The sequence below is a fragment of the Chiloscyllium plagiosum genome, chromosome 19, assembly GCF_004010195.1.
Source record: "Chiloscyllium plagiosum isolate BGI_BamShark_2017 chromosome 19, ASM401019v2, whole genome shotgun sequence".
NCBI lineage: Eukaryota > Metazoa > Chordata > Chondrichthyes > Orectolobiformes > Hemiscylliidae > Chiloscyllium > Chiloscyllium plagiosum.
This window is the reverse complement of record NC_057728.1, coordinates 26,171,392-26,192,073: the sequence shown is the minus strand read 5'-3', so window position 1 is coordinate 26,192,073 and position 20,682 is coordinate 26,171,392. Positions and strand designations below refer to the sequence as shown.

At 39.5% G+C, this 20,682-nt stretch overlaps 1 protein-coding gene across 1 annotated transcript in view; it reads right to left on the bottom strand.

Moving 5' to 3' along the window:
* Positions 1–8,600: 8,600 nt before the first annotated feature.
* The window catches only part of itfg2 (integrin alpha FG-GAP repeat containing 2), an 84,523-nt gene continuing 72,441 nt past the window's right edge, over positions 8,601–20,682 (bottom strand). The window contains exon 12 of the mRNA XM_043709402.1: positions 8,601–9,271. Within this exon, the coding sequence (XP_043565337.1) occupies positions 9,162–9,271 (110 nt within the window). The 3' untranslated portion in view covers positions 8,601–9,161. The remainder of the gene's footprint in view (positions 9,272–20,682) is intronic.

Below are 20,682 nucleotides of genomic sequence, written 5' to 3'. Positions count from 1 at the left end.
AGTAAGCTTCCTTCTTCCTCTTCACTAGACGTTCCACATCTCTTGTCATTCAAGGTCCATTCACCTTAGTATCCCTTCATTGGGACAAACCTATACAGAACTCATAGCAAGTGCTCCATAAACAACCTTTTGTCCTGCGTGTCCATTAGAATATCTGTTCCCAATTTATACTTTACAGTTCCTGCCTAATAGTGTTGTAATTCTCCTTTCCCCAATTGAAATACTTCCCCTTACTGTATGCTCCTATCCCTCTCCATGACTAAAGGTCAGAGGGTTGCAATCACATCACCGAAATGCTCTTCTGCTGAGAGGTCCAACACTTGACCTTATTTATAGCCTAGCACTCTATTTGGCCAATCTACATAGAGTCAGGAATCCTTCCTGGGCACACCTGACAAAATCTGCTCCATGTAAATTATTGGCACTAAGGAGGTTCCAATCAATATTAGGGAAGTTGGAACATCGAAACCAAAAGAGAAAATGCTGGAAAATCTCAGCAGGTTTGGCAGCATCTGTAAGGGTCAGTTAGACCCAAAACGTCAGCTCTTTTCTCTCCTTACAGATGCTGCCAGACCTGCTGAGATTTTCCAGCATTTTCTCTTTTGGTTTCAGATTCCAGCATCCGCAGTAATTTGCTTTTATTATTTGGAACATCGAAATCCCTGAACAGCAAACAAAGGAGGCTAGTACAATGGCAACATTTAAAAGGCATCCAGGTGAGTCTATGAATGGAAAGGGTTTGGAGGATATGGACCAGGTGCTGACAGGTGGGACTAGATTGGTTTTGGATATCTGGTCGACATGGATGTGTTGGATCGAAGGGTTTGTTTCCGTTCTGTACATCTCTATGACTTTATGACTCTATGGCTAAGTAGTCATCAGCTGATGATAGGTTTAGATTTTCCAAATCCTGTAGACTTTAGTAGAAGATAAGGAAGGATAGATAAGAATTTCCACCATTTTGAATCTCTTGAAAAGACTAAGTTGGAGTGACCCAGATACAGACAAACATATTTTTAGAACAGCTACAGGGCACTGACCTTCCTCAACTAACCAAGCTTTAATTTTCTTGTGTGCACTGGCATTTTTAATGGCTGAGGCTTAAAATCCTCCACACTCAAAGAGCAATACTATAGCCTAAATTTTGATTTGTATTCTGCCTTTTCCCTCCTTGTTTAGAGTTTTAAATTGGTTGCTAAAATGAATTGCTGATTATAACACTAATTATAATCTTAATCATCACAATAAATTACTTCTAAATTTTTTGTGATATTTTTTATAGCGTTTCTAATCTCAGACAGTACACAAAAGATTATTCAATTAAAAAGATCAAAGTATGGAGATGGGGTAAAGTCTGAAAAAAGTTGGAAAAATCTCTATAAACGATTTCCTACGTGGTACCTGAAAAAGATAGATAGAAGCAAACATTGTATTCTGAATCTTTATTCTGCTCAAATGTTCTTCATAGCCGTATGAATAAGACGTATGCAGCCTAAGGGTGGGAGGGATCTACATATTCAGTTGTGGAGCTTTCTAGAAACAACCTCTCTTTCATTTCAGGGCGTAATCAGATGAAGAACAAATGATTTTCATTCATTAACAGTTCTCCACAATTACTTTGGATATTGACACATAAATGAAAATCATTACTGATGTTTTTTTGATAATTTCAAAATACAAATAATTCTATTTTTGTTAAAAAGTAAACTTTCAGTTGCTAAATGTCAAAATTTAAGTAAACATTTACAAATCGGAATGTGGCAGAGTGTTCATAGATCAATAAAACAAACTACAATGTTTACACACGGAAAGACTTCAGTAGACAACTAAATTCCGAATGGATCAGTGGAACAGCTGAAAATTATGGCCTTTGGCACAGCAAAACAAAAAGTTGAAACAGACTCAAGATGGATGGGAGATTACAGGGTAAATTCTGTCAGTGGTCATTAGTGTATAAATTCCACAGAAGAGGACCTTGTCAAAGCTTGAAAACTACACCCTGTCAGAATGTGACTTGCCGAATAAAAGAAAAGAGAATAGAAAGGTTGCCAAAAAACTAAAATCTATAAATGTCAGAAAATGTAAATATTTATGTAATGTTTTCAAAATTTGCTTTTTTTTTTGGTGGTAGGGTTAAAGACTCAAAAACAACTGATTGTGAAGCTGTGTGGATTGTCATCCAGAAATTTGGATGTTCAAGGAACTTCATCACAATCCCGCAACTCCAACATGATATTACGACTGCAACAGTCTTAAGTGGAAGATCTGAACCAGACACTTTCAAAATCCAGGACCAGTGTCAATCAATACTGTGTGACAGCCTCCATATTATTCAATCTATCTGACTGTGGTTATTGACCTCAACAAATATCAATTGCCCTCTGGCGTGAGTATTAAATGTTGCTGAGATTGAAACTCTAACCTCAGATGCCTTCTAGCCAAGCCTGAGTTGACACCACATTGACTGATCATATTGAATGTCAGATCAGACTAGTTTGAATAGGCTGAATGGCCTATTCTTGCTCATATCTTCGATGTTTCCATACATATAAATAAACCACAGTATTGCCTAGTCTACACCAGATTGACAACCACTCATGAAATTTTCAATTCTATATACAAGAGACTTGTCCCTGAAATTGGCAAAACGTACAAAACAGTCCTAGTCAGCCAAATATTTCACCTCCATATGTTGAAGGAGAGATTTTTGAATATGTTCAGCATTTCTCAAGCTGTCTCACAAGGCAATCATTGACAAGAAGATCAAGCTAGCTCAGCCTTCTACAAACTACGCCAGCATGTTAGTCAACATCCAAAAGTCAACAAAAGGCCTAGACTCTAGAGCAGTTTTCATCTCCATGTTCCTGTATTATAGTGAGACCTGGACTGTGTATCAGCAATACATTGACACACGAGAGAAGCTCCAACAGCAAAGTCTTGACTGCATCCTGTGGAAGGACCATTAAACGAATGCTACCATCCTTCATGAGTGGTTGTCAATCTGGTGTAGACTGGGCAATATGCAGTCATCTGCATACTGTAGCTTATTTATATGTATGGAAACATTGAAGATATGCACATACACTCTTGTAAAAGCCACCTGCAATGGACTAGACACCATGTCCAGAGGGTTGAGAAACATTCCCTACCAGATTTTTATTTCAAATGCAAAGTGTTCCAGGGAGAACAATAAAATGATGCAAAGACACTCTGAAGCAGTCCCTGAAAAGTAGCAGCTTAATTACTGAACTTGCTACATATTGTTTAAAATGGTGATAACGTGTCCAACGAACTGCATCATGTTTCCAATACAAATATTTTAATACGAGGAAGAGTGTGATAGTGAAGGAAAGAAAACTGACCCAATCCTGCACACCAAGTCCCACTATTCATGGGACATCCTCCCTAATTCTACAGTTCAAGAATCAGCCTGTTCAATCACAAAGGATCCATGGCCACATCTTGCACCATTGAGTAAATGTCACCCTTGAACTCTTTATTTTATCCCTGGTCTGTTAATCCAGAAACCCAGGTAACATTCTGGGAGACCTGTGTTCACATTCCGTCATGGCAGATGCTGGAATCCGAATTCAATAAAAGTCTGGAATTAAGAGTCTAATTGATGACCATGAAACCATTGCAAATTGTCAGGAAAACCCATCTGGCTCACTAATATCCTTTAGGGGGGAAACTGCCATCTTTACCTGTATGGACTACATTTGACTTTAGACCCACAGCAATGTGGTTGACTCTTAACTTCCTCTGGAACCGCAAAATGTTCCACACTATTCATGACTCCTCAGATACTGAGAAAGTCCATGTCCAAATGCAGCAAAACCTGGACAGTAGCCAAGCTAGAACTGAAAAGTGGTAACATTTGCACCACATAAATGCCAGGTAATTGCCAGTTCTAATAAGAGACAATCTAACCATTGCCACTTAACATTCAATGGCATTATTATCACCAAAAACCCCCATTATCAATATTTGGGGGGGTGGGGTTCACCACTGATCAGAAACTGAACTGGACTAGCTACATAAATACAATGCCTACAAAAGCAGGTCATGAGCTAAGAATAGTACAGCAAATAACTTACCAACTGATTCTCAAAGCCTGCCCTAAATGGTTCAAGTGGAAGGTGTGTTAGAATATACTCCAATTCCCTGGATAAGGACAGCTCCAACAATACTCAAGAAGCTTGACATCATCCAGGATGTGGGCGGCATGGTGGCACAGTGGTTAGCACTGCTACCTCACGGCGCCAGAGACACGGTTCAGTTCCTGCCTCAGGCAACTGTCTGTGTGGAGTTTGCACATTCTCCCCGTGTCTGCATGGGTTTCCTCCGGGTGCTCTGGTTTCCTCCCACAGTCCAAAAATGTGCAGGTTAGGTGAATTGGCTCTGCTAAATTGCCCGTAGTGCTCGGTGAAGGGGTAAATGTAGGGGAATGGGTCTCTAATCAGGACAAAGCAACTGAATTTATTGACATCATAGAGTCAGAGTTAGAGTCATACAGCACAGAAACTGACCCTTTGGTCCACCTCATCCATTTACCAAATACAGGTTTCAGTTTGATTTATTCTTTAAATTTTACTTTATGTAAAATTACAGATTAGCATTTTCATTTCTTTCCCCATGTTATATAAACATACAGAGTAGAAGAGAGTAGGTCTGCTGCGCTATCGGATACAGAAACTGCGGCTGTTTTAGTTTGAGAATGTTCGGATTGAGATTCATCTGAGTAATTTGTCCAGCAATTCTGTGTGTTAGGGTTAAGGTTACATCTATACTTCAAGTGATAGTTTCTCCTCAGGTCCACATTTAGAAAAATCATCCATCTGAAGATTAAACCATCTTTTTCTAGCAGGCCTTACTTCTCATAGAAACCTTTAGAATTCAAACAGGACTAGACAGAGGAGATACAGGATGTTCCTGACGACTAAGGAGTCTAGAACCAAGAGACATATTTTAAGGATTTGGTTTAGGCCGTTTAGGGCTGAGGAGAAATTTCTTCACCCAGAGAGCGATGAGCCTGTGGACTGCTCTATCACAGAAAGCAGGTGAGGGTAGAAAATTGAATGTTTCTAAGAATTTTTATATATATGAGTTATTATGGAAAAAGGGATGAAAGGATCCAGAGAGAAAGTAGGAACAAGGTTCTGAGTTGAACGATCAACCATGATGATATTGAATGGTGCAGCAGGTTTGAAGGGCTGCTCATGTTTCCATTTCTATGTTTCTAATAACGTTTCTCCTTTGCAGACATTGTTCCATTCCCTGACTAATGGAAATTCTCCACTTTGCATAGTCTCAAATACTATTTTCAATGGTTGATTGTTCTCCCAATGGATCTATTGATACTGTAATGAGATTGGTTCAGACCAAACCTAAGTTGGAAATGTGTAATAATGGCAGAATACTGAAGTGTTTGGCCCATCTTAGCCCATCCTTACGTAATTTGTCTCTTGGATGAATTCTCTTGTCTCTGCTATCCATTCTTGATTGCTCTTTCATGTAGAGTTGTTTTCTTCTGTCTTCTATCCCAAAATCTTGTTAGAATCGGTGCAACTTGTGCTGCTTTGTTTTGTTATTTCAGTATACTTTAAAAATTTCAGCTTAACTTTATGTAAGCTAAATTATTCCATTATATTTCTTTTGAGAGGAGTGAGATGAACACTCCAAGACAGGCAGTCAGCATCATGCAGAGGAGCAGGTGTAGTGAGGACTCTTAAGGGCAGGCCGTGAGTATGACTGTAAAGAGCAGGCAAGGTGAAAACCCCAAGGACGCAGTCAGCATCACCTAAGGAGCATGCAAGTAAAGGAGCTGTGACAGAAACAGATCTGGATTCACTAGAGCTGATTGGAATTGGTTCTTTCTCTATTACAAAGAAAGGGGCCATATGTCTGGTGAATCTTTGATAAGTGGTTAAGAACTGTTCTATTCTGACATTTTAACATAGTTAAAAGAGTTGGTGGCTAAAGTTAATAAAACAAATAATTGAGTGAATAATATTAAATAATTTTAAACTCATTTAAGGATGGCAGTTCAGATGATGTGCAAACTTGCAGCGTGGAGTGTTCCAGACAAATCCTGTGTTCCAGGGCAAACACATTTGCAGTAAGTGTTTGAATTTCAAGCAGCCTCGGCTCAGAGTTTATTAACTGGTGGCTGAACTACAGGCACCGCAGTTAATGAAATAAGGAAAATGTTGTCTGGATTTGTTTCCAGAGAAGTAGTCATACCAGTTAAATCAGGGTCTCCTAATTTGATCATGGACAGGGGAGTGCAAATTTGAGTGAGGCCAGTAAAGGGACACACACAGGGCAGAATTGCAGAAGCCTCAGCCGTTGCTGTTGTTCATTAGGTTTGAGGTTCTCTCTCAACACGTTTGAATGATAACAGCGCATGCATTCAAGTTGAGGGAGCGACAAGGAAGGGAGTAGCAGTAGTACCTTATAGCATAGTGAGGAGATTGACATTGTTCCCCGCAACAAAGAACTGGACTCCAGTCTGCCTGCTGCCAGGGTTCAGGACATCATGGGGCTGAAAAAGAATTACAGTGGGAGGGCCATCATGGCCCTTTTATGTATCAAGAACAAAGGTAGAACGTGGAAAGAGGTTCTGTGCAAAGAGTATGAGAAGCCAGGTACTAAATTCAAAATGGTGTAGAGGTCCACTGCAAAGATTAAAATCTCTGGATTACCTGGGCTGAATGCAAATCGGAATAGGGTAGATAAATTAAAGAGATGAATTCGTGGCTCAAAGACTGGTGAGGCAGAAGAGGGTTCCACTTTGTGGGTCACAGGCACCAGTAGGGGAAGGAAATGGGGCACTGTACAGATGGGACTGTACACAGCTCAATCATGCCAGTGTTGTTGAAAAATTGCTATTTAGAGAAATAGAGGTTTTCAAAAGAAATACTGGGGCAAAAAATCATTTATGCAAAGAAGTGGTACATTAAAGAGTAGAAGGAAGTTAAGGCAGAAAAGTAGAACTGGGTGTCAGAAAATAGAAGGAAACAGCAGAGAAAAACAAATCTAAGAATGCATCACTATTGAGACTAAATGTTACAAAGATAACAAAAAGTCAAAACTAAACAGATTGCTTAAGACACTCAGCAGGTCTGTGGAGAAAGATACAAAGTTAATGTTTCGAGTCTGGCATGACTCTTCAGAATTGAAATGTGCTGGAAAATAGGTTTTCTTTTTATACTTCTGGTAGAGGCAGAGGAGGAACAAGACGACAAATGGTGTAGAGGTCCACTGCAAAAGATAAATGGGCTGTGAATGGTGGAGAAAGGAAATAAAAGACCAGAAAATCATGTAAATTAAGGTGGGAAAAGAGGAGAATTGGTCCTTTCTATTGAGTGCAAAATGAACAAGACACAAAAATGACACAATTGTGGGGGAAAGTTAGGAAGGGGGCCACAGAATGTAAGAAAAATGGAGGCCAGATATAATGCAGTCAGTTTCTCAAGTTATTGAATTCAATGTTGAAAAAACAAAGCTGTAGAATGCCTAAATGGAAAATGAGATGTTGTTTCTCAAGCTTGTACTGTGCTCCATTGGACAGAAATATTAGCATAAGAGCAAAGTGGTTTTTTGAAGTGACAAGCAACTTGGAGATTGGGGATTCCTACAGACAGAACAGAGCTATTCCACAAAGCTAACGTAAAGGAGATCCACATTATGAGCAGCGACTGCAGTAGACGGGACTGAAACCCACCCACTCCCACAGCTACCTTGATTACACTCTGCTCTCCCCTTCACCCCACCAATAAAAACACGATCCCTCACTCTCAATTCCTCCATCATATCTGCTCCCGGGGGAGCAATTCCACTCCTGGACATCCCAGACAGGTTCCAATTTCAAGGATCGCAATTTCCCCTCCCACATGATCAACCACATCTTCCAGCACATCTCCTCCACCCTTGAAACCCACCCCTTCCAATCGCAAAAAAGGATAGAACCTTCCACCCCAATCTCCAGATACAGTGCATTATCCTCCACCATTTAAGCCACCTACGATCAGACCCCACCACCAAAGATATATTTCCCTCCCTACCCCATATGCGTTCTGAGGAAGCCATTCCCTCTGTGATTCCCTTATTAGGTCCACACCTCCCACCAATCCACACCTGGCACTTCCCTTGCCACAGGAGTTGCAAAACCTGCACCACACCTCTCGCCTCATCTCCATCCAAGGCCTCAAAGGATCTTTTCACATTCGGCAGAGATTTTCCAGCACATCCAAACACCTTATCTACTATGTCTGCTGCTCTCGATGTGGTCTCCTCTACATCGGGGGACACAGGATGCCAACTCGCAGAACGTTTCAGGGAACATCTCTCGGACACATTTTAGAGACCATTGGGTTCCACTGTCAATCTTGGCAGTTAATACCTCTGCCAGTGGGCCTATCCTTTGACCAGTGCTCTGGACATTCCAGCTAAGGAACTCACCCACCATTTTTATTTTGGATGATGAACACAGAAGTTGTCTTTTGGAAGATCCCAACATTCCTGATGGAGGGGTTATGCCCGAAATGTTGACTCTCCTGCTCCTCAGATGCTGCCTGACTGGCTATGCTTTTCCAGTGCGACACGCTTTCAACTGTAATCTCCAGCATCTGCAGTCCTCACCTTTTCCTAGAAGATTCCAACAGTTGGCAATATTCTGCAAAAGGTCAAGACCTGGAAATACAGCAGTATATTTCGCAAAGCATCTAAGGCTTTGTGGCTCATTAAAACTGCTTTGCCAGTCTTATTTCTTTCTCCTGTTACGTAACCACTGCTAAGACATACACAATTCATGACACTCAGATGTTTTAAATTGGGAAAGAAAACTATTAAATATATTATTCACTTATGAATCTATTTATAACATGAGAAACATTAATTTGGGCTTATATCCCTCTGCAAGTATCGATATGGATTACTCTGAAGTTCCATGTAAGATTTAATTTTATTTACTTGTTGCAAAGTCATTAACATGCTTCTCCTTTGGTTAAAATTGTTCTCAACTGTTTATCCATAGGTCTCCGGATTGCGACGTGGAGAAATGAGAAGCCAGTTTTGTTGGTTTACCAACATAGATCATAAAAACTTGCAGTCATTGCCATTTTTCCCCACATAGTTTAAGGTTGAACAGACAGTCCAGACTAACATAGTTTGTGCAACTTGTCCTCCTTGTTGATATATCCTGAAAGTTTGTCAGGAAAGTAGAGTGTCTGGTGTAGCATGGCTTGGACAGCACTGCTGTTATTTACATCTGAAATACATGGAGACAAAAATAGGAGGAGGAGTGATTTCTTAAATAATTCCTTTAATTTGCTTATCATGCTTTCAGGAAGGCAGCCCGTTTAAGACGACAACAGTTTCATTATCAGAATAAAGCATCTTTTAAACATAATACAGACAGTAAAGATTAAAATCTGATACCATCCAACTTCCACCCCAAAACAGTAAAGCCACAAATAGGTTTCTGGAACTGACAGTCCCAGAAGCGGAATTTACTAAAGGTGCACAGAATGAGCAAAGCACAATGAGCAATGCGATTAGTTGACTTTTGTAAATCATATCAGCATTGCTTTATAAATTTCATTGAATTTTTTTTGTTGTTGTTTGTTAGAGAATAGAATCCTCTCTGGCCTTTTGTATAATATTTAATTAGTTTGATTTTTTTTTTCTTCTTTTAATGTGGAATAAAATACTGTTTTATTATTAAAACTAAATCTGCAGTATTACCTGCTTGTGTTTCAATTAAAGACCACCTCCTTCAAACCAAATAAAAAATATAATCTACCAGCCTGGTTTCAGTCTAAGATCTAACCTTTCCAGTAAGAACATCACTTGGAAATGTGACAATGTCCTTATTATAGCAAAGTAACTGCACACAGTATTCCGTGCCAACGTTCAGGTAGGTTGAAGAACTGCCTACGGAGCAACCATGAATCACTATGGTCTCCTGCTGAGGCTCCTTCTCCCCTCCATCTTCTCAAAACTTGTTCTGCTCCATGTTGGCTGTGCTAATTCCTCTGGTCATGTTTTATTCTAAGGAGAATTCTACAACATCAGGAATGGCTGGACCAAAGTAGTTTGTGCAGGAGCACTGAAACTGAAACAAATCCTTCAGCAGCTACTACCCCAGTCCCTATATACTTTATCAACTTTAGAAACCACAAAATGCTTGTATAATTGTAGCATTAGCCGGTATAAACCCAGCAGCAGCTAATATGAAAGTGGTTGATAATTCCTTTGAATGATGCTGTTGAGGTCCTCCCTGCTGCTGAACAAGTGATCAGGCCTATGGGATTAAGAATCATGAAGACAGTTGTCAAATAGTTGTCTCACTGAACCTGGCAGTAATCCCGAGGCCCAGACTATTGGCTGATCATGACAGCTTGTGGAACTTAAATTCAATTAATATATCTCTAATATAAACTGGTCCTAATAATGCTGACCATTAAGCAATCATTCGTTGTTGTAAAAACACATTTGGCTCACTAATGTCCTTTAGGGAAGTTACCCATTCCGATCCAATGATGACTCCACATTCACAGTAATATAGTTGACTCTTAACTAATATATGAAAAGGCCTAGCAAGGTTCTCAGCATAAGGTCAGCTGGGATGGACAACAAATGCTGGTCTCGTTAGTGACACCCACATTCCATTAAAGATTTTGAAAATAAGTTTGAATAATGGATTTCAGAATGGTAGCATTGGCATGTAATCAGCATTACATGCTGATTGTCATGATCTACCTACGTTGCATACCTCTGCTGGTCATGCATCAACATCCTCATCAATATGATGTCCAGCATAACTCACTGCAAAAATTGTGCCCGTACAATGGGCACTGTTTTGGACTCAAAAAGCAGGAAATACACACCTAAATTTTGAACTTTAAAAATCATCTACATTTTTACTCTCTATTTGGCCACCCAAATTAAATCTAATTACTTTCTGCAGGGTCAAAACAAGAGAATGATCTTTTGAGCTTTCTGGTACATCAGTCAGCTTTTTGGAAAATCTCCCACGTCCTGATGTAAGTTGATGGCAACATGCCTGAAGTTTTCCAGTAAATTGTCCCACAGCATGTTTTGCAAGTAGTGTAGAGTCTCAGAAGTTGTTACCATATTTACCAATCTTTGCTTGAATTCTCCCAGTTCTCATCTCAAAGATACGCAATACCATGGTCCTTTCCCAATGCCTAATGGGGTTTGTTTTTTCTCTGACTCCCAATAAACAATAGTCATTAGCTTAATATTCCCACAACTGACACCTTAAATTATCATCATTTCTCTGGGGTGTGAAAATGATGACTTTTCCTGCTAGCGAGAAATCCTAACTCTAGAACTGGCATTAAGTTTAAGTTCTTTTAAAAGACAATAACTTGCCATCATTTCATTCAAACCTCTTCATTTCAAAGCAGGAGTCAAATATTTGTCTTTTCCACAGCTTTGTTGAAAATAATTATTTATCTAGACCTTTATATTCATTTCTATTTTCTGCTTAACACTTTTGGTCTCATCAACCATCAATATGGCGGCTCGTGGATTAAGATGCCTTTAAATAAACTAACAGTAAAGATATGGAAGGACAGGGTGTCAAGGAAGAAATAATAGAAGCTTGTCAGAAGTGATTATCATGGGGATTTTAATGTAAATATAAACTGGTAAAATAAGATGACTAAAAAGTAATCTAGATGAAGAATTAATTACATGTTTTCAGGACATTTTCTTAGATCAGCAGGTTATAGCATCAACCAGACAGCAAACTATCGAGACCAGGTTTCAATCAACAAGATATGATTCATTACTGAATTCAGAGTGAAAGCACCGCTGGGTAGAAGCAACCATAATATGTTTGAATTTGACATACTGTTTGAGAGAGAGAAGTGTGGGCCCGAGATGACTATTTTGAATTTAAACAAGGACAAATATGGACAAATGAAAGTAGAGCTAGCGAAAGCAAACCACCAATTTAGGTTAAGGGATAGTCAATAGAAATGCAATGGCAAACATTTAAAGGGAAATTTCAGAAGGTGCAGAACAAATACATTAAAAAATGAGAAAAATTCTGAGGGTTAGACTCCATCATCTGTGGTTAGCTACAAAAGTAAAAGATAGTATCAAACTCAAAGAAAAGCTATATAATTGTTCAAAGATAGGTAATATATTTAGAAGACTGGACAGAATATGAAACGAGAGCAAAGATTGACTAAATAATTAATATGGAGTGAAAAAATAGAGTACGAGAAAATTAGCCAAAAATATAAAAACAAGCAGAAGTTTCTTCAGATTTTTAAAAAAACGAGTTAACAAAGTAAGTGTTAGTTCGATAGGAAATGATGCTGGAGAATGAGTAATGGGTGAGGAGGAAATGGCAGATGAACTGAATAGATATTGTGCATTGATCTTCACTCGACAGCATACAAGTAATATCCTGGAAATAGCTGTAAATCAAGAACTGAAAAGGAGAAAACTCAAGAAAATTACAATTGCCAAGGAACTAGTAAAGTAGATTAAAGTAATGAATAAGTTGTTGAAACTGTGAATTCTCAAGTCCCCAGGTCCTGATGGATTTCAAAAGTAACAAGATAGTGATGTGTTAGTTTAAATTTTCCAAAACTTATTACATTCAGACAGAAGATTTCTTTACATTGGAAAATAACTAACGTAACTGCTTTATTCAGGAAGGCAGAAAGCAGTGAACTACAGGCCAGTTGGTTTAGCATCTGTCATATGCTATGTCATGTCATGTCATCTGTCATGTTTGGAAAGTTAAAGTCCCTTACCATAACCATCCTATTATTCTTACAGATAACTGAGATCTCCTTACAAATCTGTTTCTCAATTTCCCTCTGACTATTGGGAGATCTAAAGTACAATCCGAATAAGGTGATCATCCCTTTCTAATTTCTCAGTTCCACCCAAATAACTTCCTTGGCTGTATTTCTGGGAATATCCTCCCTCAGCACAGATATAATGCTATCCCTTATCAAAAACACCACTCCCCCTCCTCTTTTGCCTCCCTGTCTGTCCTTCCTGTAGGATTTGTATCCTGGAACATTAAGTTGCCAGTCCTGTCTATCCTTGAGCCATGTTTCTGTAATTGCTATGATATCCCAGTCCCATATTCCTAACCATGCCATGAGTTCATCTGTCTTGCATTGAAATAAATGCAATTTAATTTATCAGCCCTACTTTATTCATGGCTTTGTCCTTGCCTGCCCTGACTGTTTGACTTGCCTTTGTTCTCAACTGTACCAGTCTCAGATGGATCTCGTTCCTCATTATCTCTCCGGGTCCCAATACCAACCACCCCCACCACACCCTCCACCACCAACTTAGTAGGTTAAATCCTCCCAAGCAGTTCTAGCAAATCTCCCTGCCAGTTTATTAGTCCCATCCCAATTTAGGTGCAACCCATCCTCCTTGTACAGGTCACTTCTACCCCAAAAGAGATTCCAATCATCCAAAAATGAGAATCCTTCTCCCATACATCAGCTCCTCAGCCATGCATTCATCTGCTCTATCCTCCTATTCCAGCCCCCACTAGCTCATAGCACCGGGAGTAATCCAGATATTACTACTCTCAAAGGCCTCCTTTTTAAATTCATGCCTAACTCTCTGCAATCTCCCTTCAGAATCTCAACCTTTTCCCTCCTATGTCGTTGGTTCCAATGTGTACAATGACCTCCGGCTGTTGTTTTGACTTTATTTCTCCAAAGTTCCAAAACAATGCAACAGCATAAGAAACAGTAATTGCTGCTCCTGGAATTTGAGGAAGTCACCTTCAGCACCTAAAATACCTCAAAAAAAAGAGTAGCTGTTACAGCCAGAAATTTTTCCCATCCTCCATCTTGGATTATTGAAGGAAATCCTGGAATTTGAGGAAGTCACCTTCAGCACCTAAAATACCTCAAAAAAAAAGAGTAGCTGTTACAGCCAGAAATTTTTCCCATCCTCCATCTTGGATTATTGAAGGAAATAAAAATTCATGGTGCTAACACATATACAACATGGATAGAAGATCGGCTGGCCATTAGGAAGCAGAGAATTGATGTAAATGAGTCTTTTTCAGACTAGCTGGTTGTAATAAGTGGTGTGTCACAGAGGTTGGTGCGCGGGCCTCAACAGTTTACAGTTTTATATAAATAATTTGGATGAAGGGACAAAAGGTGTGGTAGCTAAAGTTGCTGATAACACAAAGATAGGTAAGGAACCTGAGTTGTGAGGAGGATATAAGCAGCTTACAGAGAGATGTACATCAGTGAAGTGAGTGGGCAAAGATCTAGCAATGGAGTATAACATGGGAAAATGTGAAATTGTCCGTTTCGGCAGAAAGAATTTTAAAAATGCACATTATCTAAATGATAAAAGGTTGAAGAGCTTGGAGGTGCAGAGAAATCTGGGAGAACCTGTGCAGGAGTCAAAGAAGGTCCATATGTGGGTACAGCAAGTGATTAAGAGAAGTTAATGGAATGGTATGTTTTATTGTCCAGGTGTTTGTACTCATTCTACCTACACAGCACATGGACTACACTGGTTCAAGAAGCAGCACACCATCACCACCTCAACGGTTATTAGGAACAGGCAATAAATGACCAGCCAGTGGCACTCACATTCTATATGCAAATTAAAACAGGTTTTAGGAGGAGAATTGAATGCAAGAGCAGGAAGGGTATATTTCAGTTATACAGCACATTGGCAAGACCAATTTAGCAGACAGAGATGAGGGGAAAAAAATCGCAGTTTGGAATGCACTTTCTCAAAAGGGAATGGATGCAGAATCTTTAAATATTTTTTGAGAGAGAGTTAGTTAGATTCTAGATTACCAAGGGCAAAAAAAATTATTGGGGGTATGCCAGAATGGGTATTTGAGATTAAAATTAGATCAACCATGATCTTATAGAATGACAGTGAAGACTTGATGAGCTGAGTGTTCATACGTTCATAAATGCTCTCCAACGGCTTTCTGAATTTTTGTCCCTCAGTTATGAAATTCACCTGTACTTATTTCCAATTACTATGTCCATACATGATGTGGGATGTTAGGGCAGTAAAAAGGATGCAGAAGGATACAAGATTAATACCTAGTATTAAAAAAAAATCATTAGCATTCCTGGGTAGTAAAGATATATGTCTGTACACTTTCTCAGAAAATAATGGACATATGGAACTGGTCTTGCTGTTAATACTGATAAGGTTATATCCCTTCTCAGATTGGGACTGCTGTTGTGAAGCTGACAAATGCAGAGGTATTGGTGGGTTTGGATAAGGTGCTACATCGTCCTCTTGATAAATTGAAGAAATTATCTTTGAGGAAACATTAAACAGGTTGGGAGTGTACGCATTAGATTTTAGAAGAAAGAGGTAAGATCATGGAAACATTTGATATGAAAAATACACTGTCTGTATTTCAAAGATTGACCAAGCAAAGATTGCCTAGTTTAGTAATTGCTTTGTATACAGTGATGTACATTTGGAAAGATCATGTCAGGCTTTTAAGAACTCTGTTTGAAAAGCTAGCCAAAGCTAACCTCATCATAAGTGTAGCCAAGAACAAGTTTGTCAAGGACAAGGTCACTTCCTTACAGCATTCACTGAATGTCATGAGATGCCAGGGTTCAGGCAACAGTATTTTTTGTAAACCAAGACAAAGGAATAACACTGCAATTTGGAGGTACAGTTTCTATAGGTAATCAGTTCCCAATATTAGCAATAGTAGCTATCTCAGTGATAAATTTGTTGAAGAAAAACACAACTTACAAACAGTCAGTCATACGAAATGGCATTCAAGAAGTTGAAAGCCATTTTGATAAATAAACCAGTTTTAGTAAACCATTCAATGCTACTAATTGCACCAATGCCATAGGGATAGGAACAACGCCACTCCAAGACGAACATGCAGATGTGGGACAGCTAGTTAGCTATTTCTCTAAGAAACTTAATTTACATTTTGAAGAAATTGCTTGACCATTGAAAGGGAGGCGTTTAAGCTTGCTCCTGGCTTTTCAACATGCTGAAGCATATGCAACCAATAGGCAGGGGGAATAACTACTCTACAAAGACCACAGCCCACTTGTGTTCTTAGAAAAGATCAGAATATAAAACCATACAGTGTTCCATTAGAGTTTGATGTTATAACCACTTACAATAAGGATTTTTCTCCTTGCCAAATCCATAACTAATTGCTAATACTTTATCAAATGTTTAAAGAAAGATTGTAGGAAATGACAGCACTGAGTTATGATAAATTCAGTGGGTGTTTGAATACTGATCAATTCTAATTTAAAAGCAAAATCCTGTGGATGCTCAAAATCTGAAATAAAAACCAGAAATTTCAGAAGAAAATGTGGAGGTCTGGCAGGATCTGTAGAGAGAAAGAGTTAACCTGCTGACTCCAGAGGCAGCTAGATATGGCACTTAGGGTGAATGGGATCAAAGGTTATGGGGAGAAAGCACAGTTAGGCTGTTGAGTTGGACAATCAGCCATGATCGTGATGAATGGCGGAGCAGGATCGAATGGCCAAATGGCCTCCTCCTGCTCCTATCTTCTTTGTTTCTATGTACTGCTGACTAGGTGATTGATGACCTCCTCCATTAGTGGGCAGCTTCTTAGCCCCCTTCTTCCTATACAGCCAATGGTCACTGTTCAGCTGATTACAGTGCTATACAGCACCATCTTTCTCATGGTACCTTGCTTCAACATCATGCTGGAGGCCACAGAGCTCCTCAGCAATCCCTAAGAAATCCAGACAAGTGGTAGTGAGTGGGGTTGGTGAGCCCTGTTCAACCTCTTAGCTCTGTTCTCAAGTTGGAGATGTACAAGTCATCTAGCTAACAGACTGGTCATACAATGCTCCTCTGTCAGTACCATCAACGTTGTGGAATATGGACAGCCTCCATAATAGATATGTTAGAATGTATTCTTGGCTGAAATGTCCCCAGCCTGAAGATCTAAACCAGGCTCAGGGTGAGGAGTGGTCCCAGGGAAGCCGGGAAAAACAAGTTTTTACATACAAGGACAATTACAGCTAATAGAATGCTTCAGGTGTGGGGTGGAATGAGACTAAAACCTAAATTTAAAGTTCCAGAGAATGAGGATACAAAAGTAACAATGCAGACAGATAAAAATAAACAGTTGTATATCCTTTTCCAAACTAGGGACATAGGATATCCAAAGAATAAACAGATAGTCATTTATTGACTACTTCATGATAAAACTATTTAATTCAGACCACTTAAAATGGAGTTTGGGTATCAAAACAATGATGATTAGAAGGGCTGATGCAGAGTTTTAAATACTTAGTCGTAATTATGGCAACAAATGAAATATTTCTAAAATAAACAAAAGGTGAAAAGAATCATCAAAGGCAGGTAAGCTCAATTAGAACGGACCTAGTCAATTAGATTTATGTAAGTCGAACATCAGTTCACAGAACCAATATTGACTAAAATGAAAATTTCAAAATGTGGCCTTTTTGACAAGTTTATGCATGAAAGGATCCTAGGAACAGCAGAAGCTCTTTAGTCCACCAAGCTTACACTGCCATTCAATTAGATCATGGGTAATCATCTACGTCAATGCTATTTTAAAACATTATTTTCTCTTTCTCTCTCAAACACTGTTTACATTAAAAATATAATTTGAAAGGCTCTCAAGGGAAACACCATGGGCACAGCTGGGTTCTGAATTTAAAGAGGTAAATGTCAGCCAACAAACCTGTTCCCACAGTCAGTATTTTTAGATGAAATAGGAATTTCTCACGTTATTGCAATTCTACCAAATTAGTAAAATATGTAGAGACTGCCTGGAAGAACTGCATGCCCTTAATATAACCCTGTGCCAACCATTTCTGTTCTGAATTCAAATACGTTCTAAAATAATAGTTACATTTAGAAAATACTTACGAACATTTTGGTTACTGATAAAATGCTATTTACAGCTGAAAGAGTCAATTTGACATTTTAAGTGCTTTTCCAACATAACTGATCTTCCAGTTGCAGAGCTGGGGCTGCAGGGGTAATTTTGAAGTCTCAGCCTCATTACCACTGAGCTGGAAATCTAAGGTGTCTGTCAAACATTCTAGTTGCAAGCTGTCTGACTATTACTGTCCTAAATCGAGATTCCCTAGCAAGGTAAATCCTGTTTTTTTTTGGGGGGGGGGGGGGAAGGGATTTCAGAATAATTCTGGTTCAGGTTAGATTAGCATCAAGCATTTGTAAGAATCTTCAACCAGAATTGCTAAGGGGATGATCTATCTTGGCCTTTTCCAGAGATCCCCAGCATCACTGATGTCAGCCTTTAGCCAATTCGATTCGCTCCATGTGATATCAATAAATTGTTGAAGGCACTGGATAGAGGCCCTGACAACATTCCAGCAATAGTAGTGAAGATGTGTATTTGAGAATTTGCCAGTCTCCTATTCTAGTTCAATTGATATCTACCTGACAATGTGGAAAAGTGCCCAGGTATGTCCCCCACACAAAAAATAGGAAAAGTCCAATCCAGCCAGTTTCTGCCCATCAGTCTATTCGCAGTCATCAGTAAATTGATGAGAGGTGCCATCAAGCAGCATCTGCTTAGCAAAAGCAGTTTCACTCAGACCATGTTTGGGTTTTTCCAGAGCCATGCACTCCTGACGTCATTAGGGCCTTGTTTCAAACATGGAAAAAGAAGCTGGAATCCAAAGGTGAAATGGGATTGGTTCCCTTTGACATCAAGGACAAGATCAAGCATTTGACTAAGTGTGACATCAAGGAATCCTAGCAAAACCCGATACAATGGGAATCAGGGGATAATTCTCCGCAAGTTGCAGTCAGTCATATCTGGCACAAAGGTAGATAGTGATGGTTGTTGTAAATCAGTCAGATCAGTTCCAGTACAGCTCTACAGGGTAGTGTCCTGGTCCTGGGCCAAATCATCTTCAGCTGCTTTGTCAGAAGGTCAGAGGTAGAGATGTTCGCTGAAGGTTACACAATGTTCAATACCATTCGTGACTTCTCAGATGCTGAAGCAGTCCATGTTCAAATGTAGGTTTGGGCTGAAAATTAGCAAGTAACATTTGCACTACATAAATGCAAGGCAATGGCCCTCTCCAACAAGATACAATCTAACCATCACCCCTTGATATTCAATGGCATTACCATCAATTAATCCCTTTTGAAAATGGAGAAAGGCCAATTTTGACAGTATTAGGCAAGAACTTTCAAAAGCTGATTGGGGTTAGATGTTCGCAGGTAAAGGGACGGCTGGAAAATGGGAAGCCTTCAGAAATGAGATAACGAGAATCCAGAGAAAGTATATTCCTGTTAGGGTGAAAGGAAAGGCTGGTAGGTATAGGGAGTTCTGGATGACTTAAGAAATTGAGGATTTGGTTAAGAAAAAGAAGGAAGCATATGTCAGGTATAGACAGCATAGATCGAGTGAATCCTTAGAAGAGCATAAAGGCAGTAGGAGTATACTTAAGAAGGAAATCAGGAGGACAAGAAAGGGACATGAGATAGCTTAGGCATATAGAATTAAGGAGAATCCAAAGGGTTTTTACAAATATATTAAGGACAAAAGGGTAACTAGGGAGAGAATAGGGCTCCTCAAAGATCAGCAAGGTGGCCTTTCTGTGGAGCCGCAGGAGATGAGGGAGATACTAAATGAGTATTTTGCATCAGTATTTACAATGGAAAAAGATATGTAAGATGTAGACTATAGGGAAATAGATGGTGACACCTTGCAAAATGTCCATATTACAGAGGAGGAAGTGCTGGATGTCTTGAAATGCATAAAGGTTGATAAATCCCAGTACCTGATCAGCTGTACCCAAGAATTCTGTAGGAAGCTTGGGAAGCGATTGCTGGGCCTCTTACCGAGATATTTGTATCATCGATAGTCACAGGTGAGGTGCCGGAAGACTGGAGGTTGGCTAATGTGGTGCCACTTTTTAAGAAAGGAGGTAAGGACAAGCCAGGGAACTATAGATCAACTATAGCCTGACATCGGTGGTGGGCAGGTTGTTGGGGGGAATCCTGAGGGACAGAATGTACATGTATTTGGAAAGGCAAGGACTGATTAGGGATAGTGAAAATGGCTTTGTGCGTGGGAAATCATGTCTCACAAACTTGATTGAGTTGTTTGAAGAAGTAACAAAGAGGATTGATGAGGGCAGAGCGGTAGATGTAATCTATATGGACTTCAGTAAGGCGTTCGACAAGGTTCCCCATGGGAGACTGGTTAGCAAGTTTAGATTTCATGGAGTACAGGGAGAACTAGCCATTTTGATACAGAACTGGCTCAAAGATAGAAGACAGAGGGTGGTGGTGGATGTTTGTTTTTCAGAATGGAGGCCTGTGACCAGTGGAGTGTCACAAGGATCCGTGCTGGTTCCTCTACTTTTTGTCATTTACATAAATGATTTAGATGCAAGCATAAGAAGTACAAGTTAGTAAGTTTGCTGATGACACCAAAATTGGAGGTGTAGTGGACGGTGAAGAGGGTTACCTCAGATTACAACAGGATCTTGGCCAATGGGCTGAGAAATGGCAGATGGAGTTTGATTCAAATAAATGCAAGGTGCTGCATTTTGGGAAAGCAAATCTTAGCAGGATTTATACACTTAATGGTAAGGTCCTAGGGAGTGTTGCTGAACAAAGAGACCTTGGAGTGCAGGTTCATAG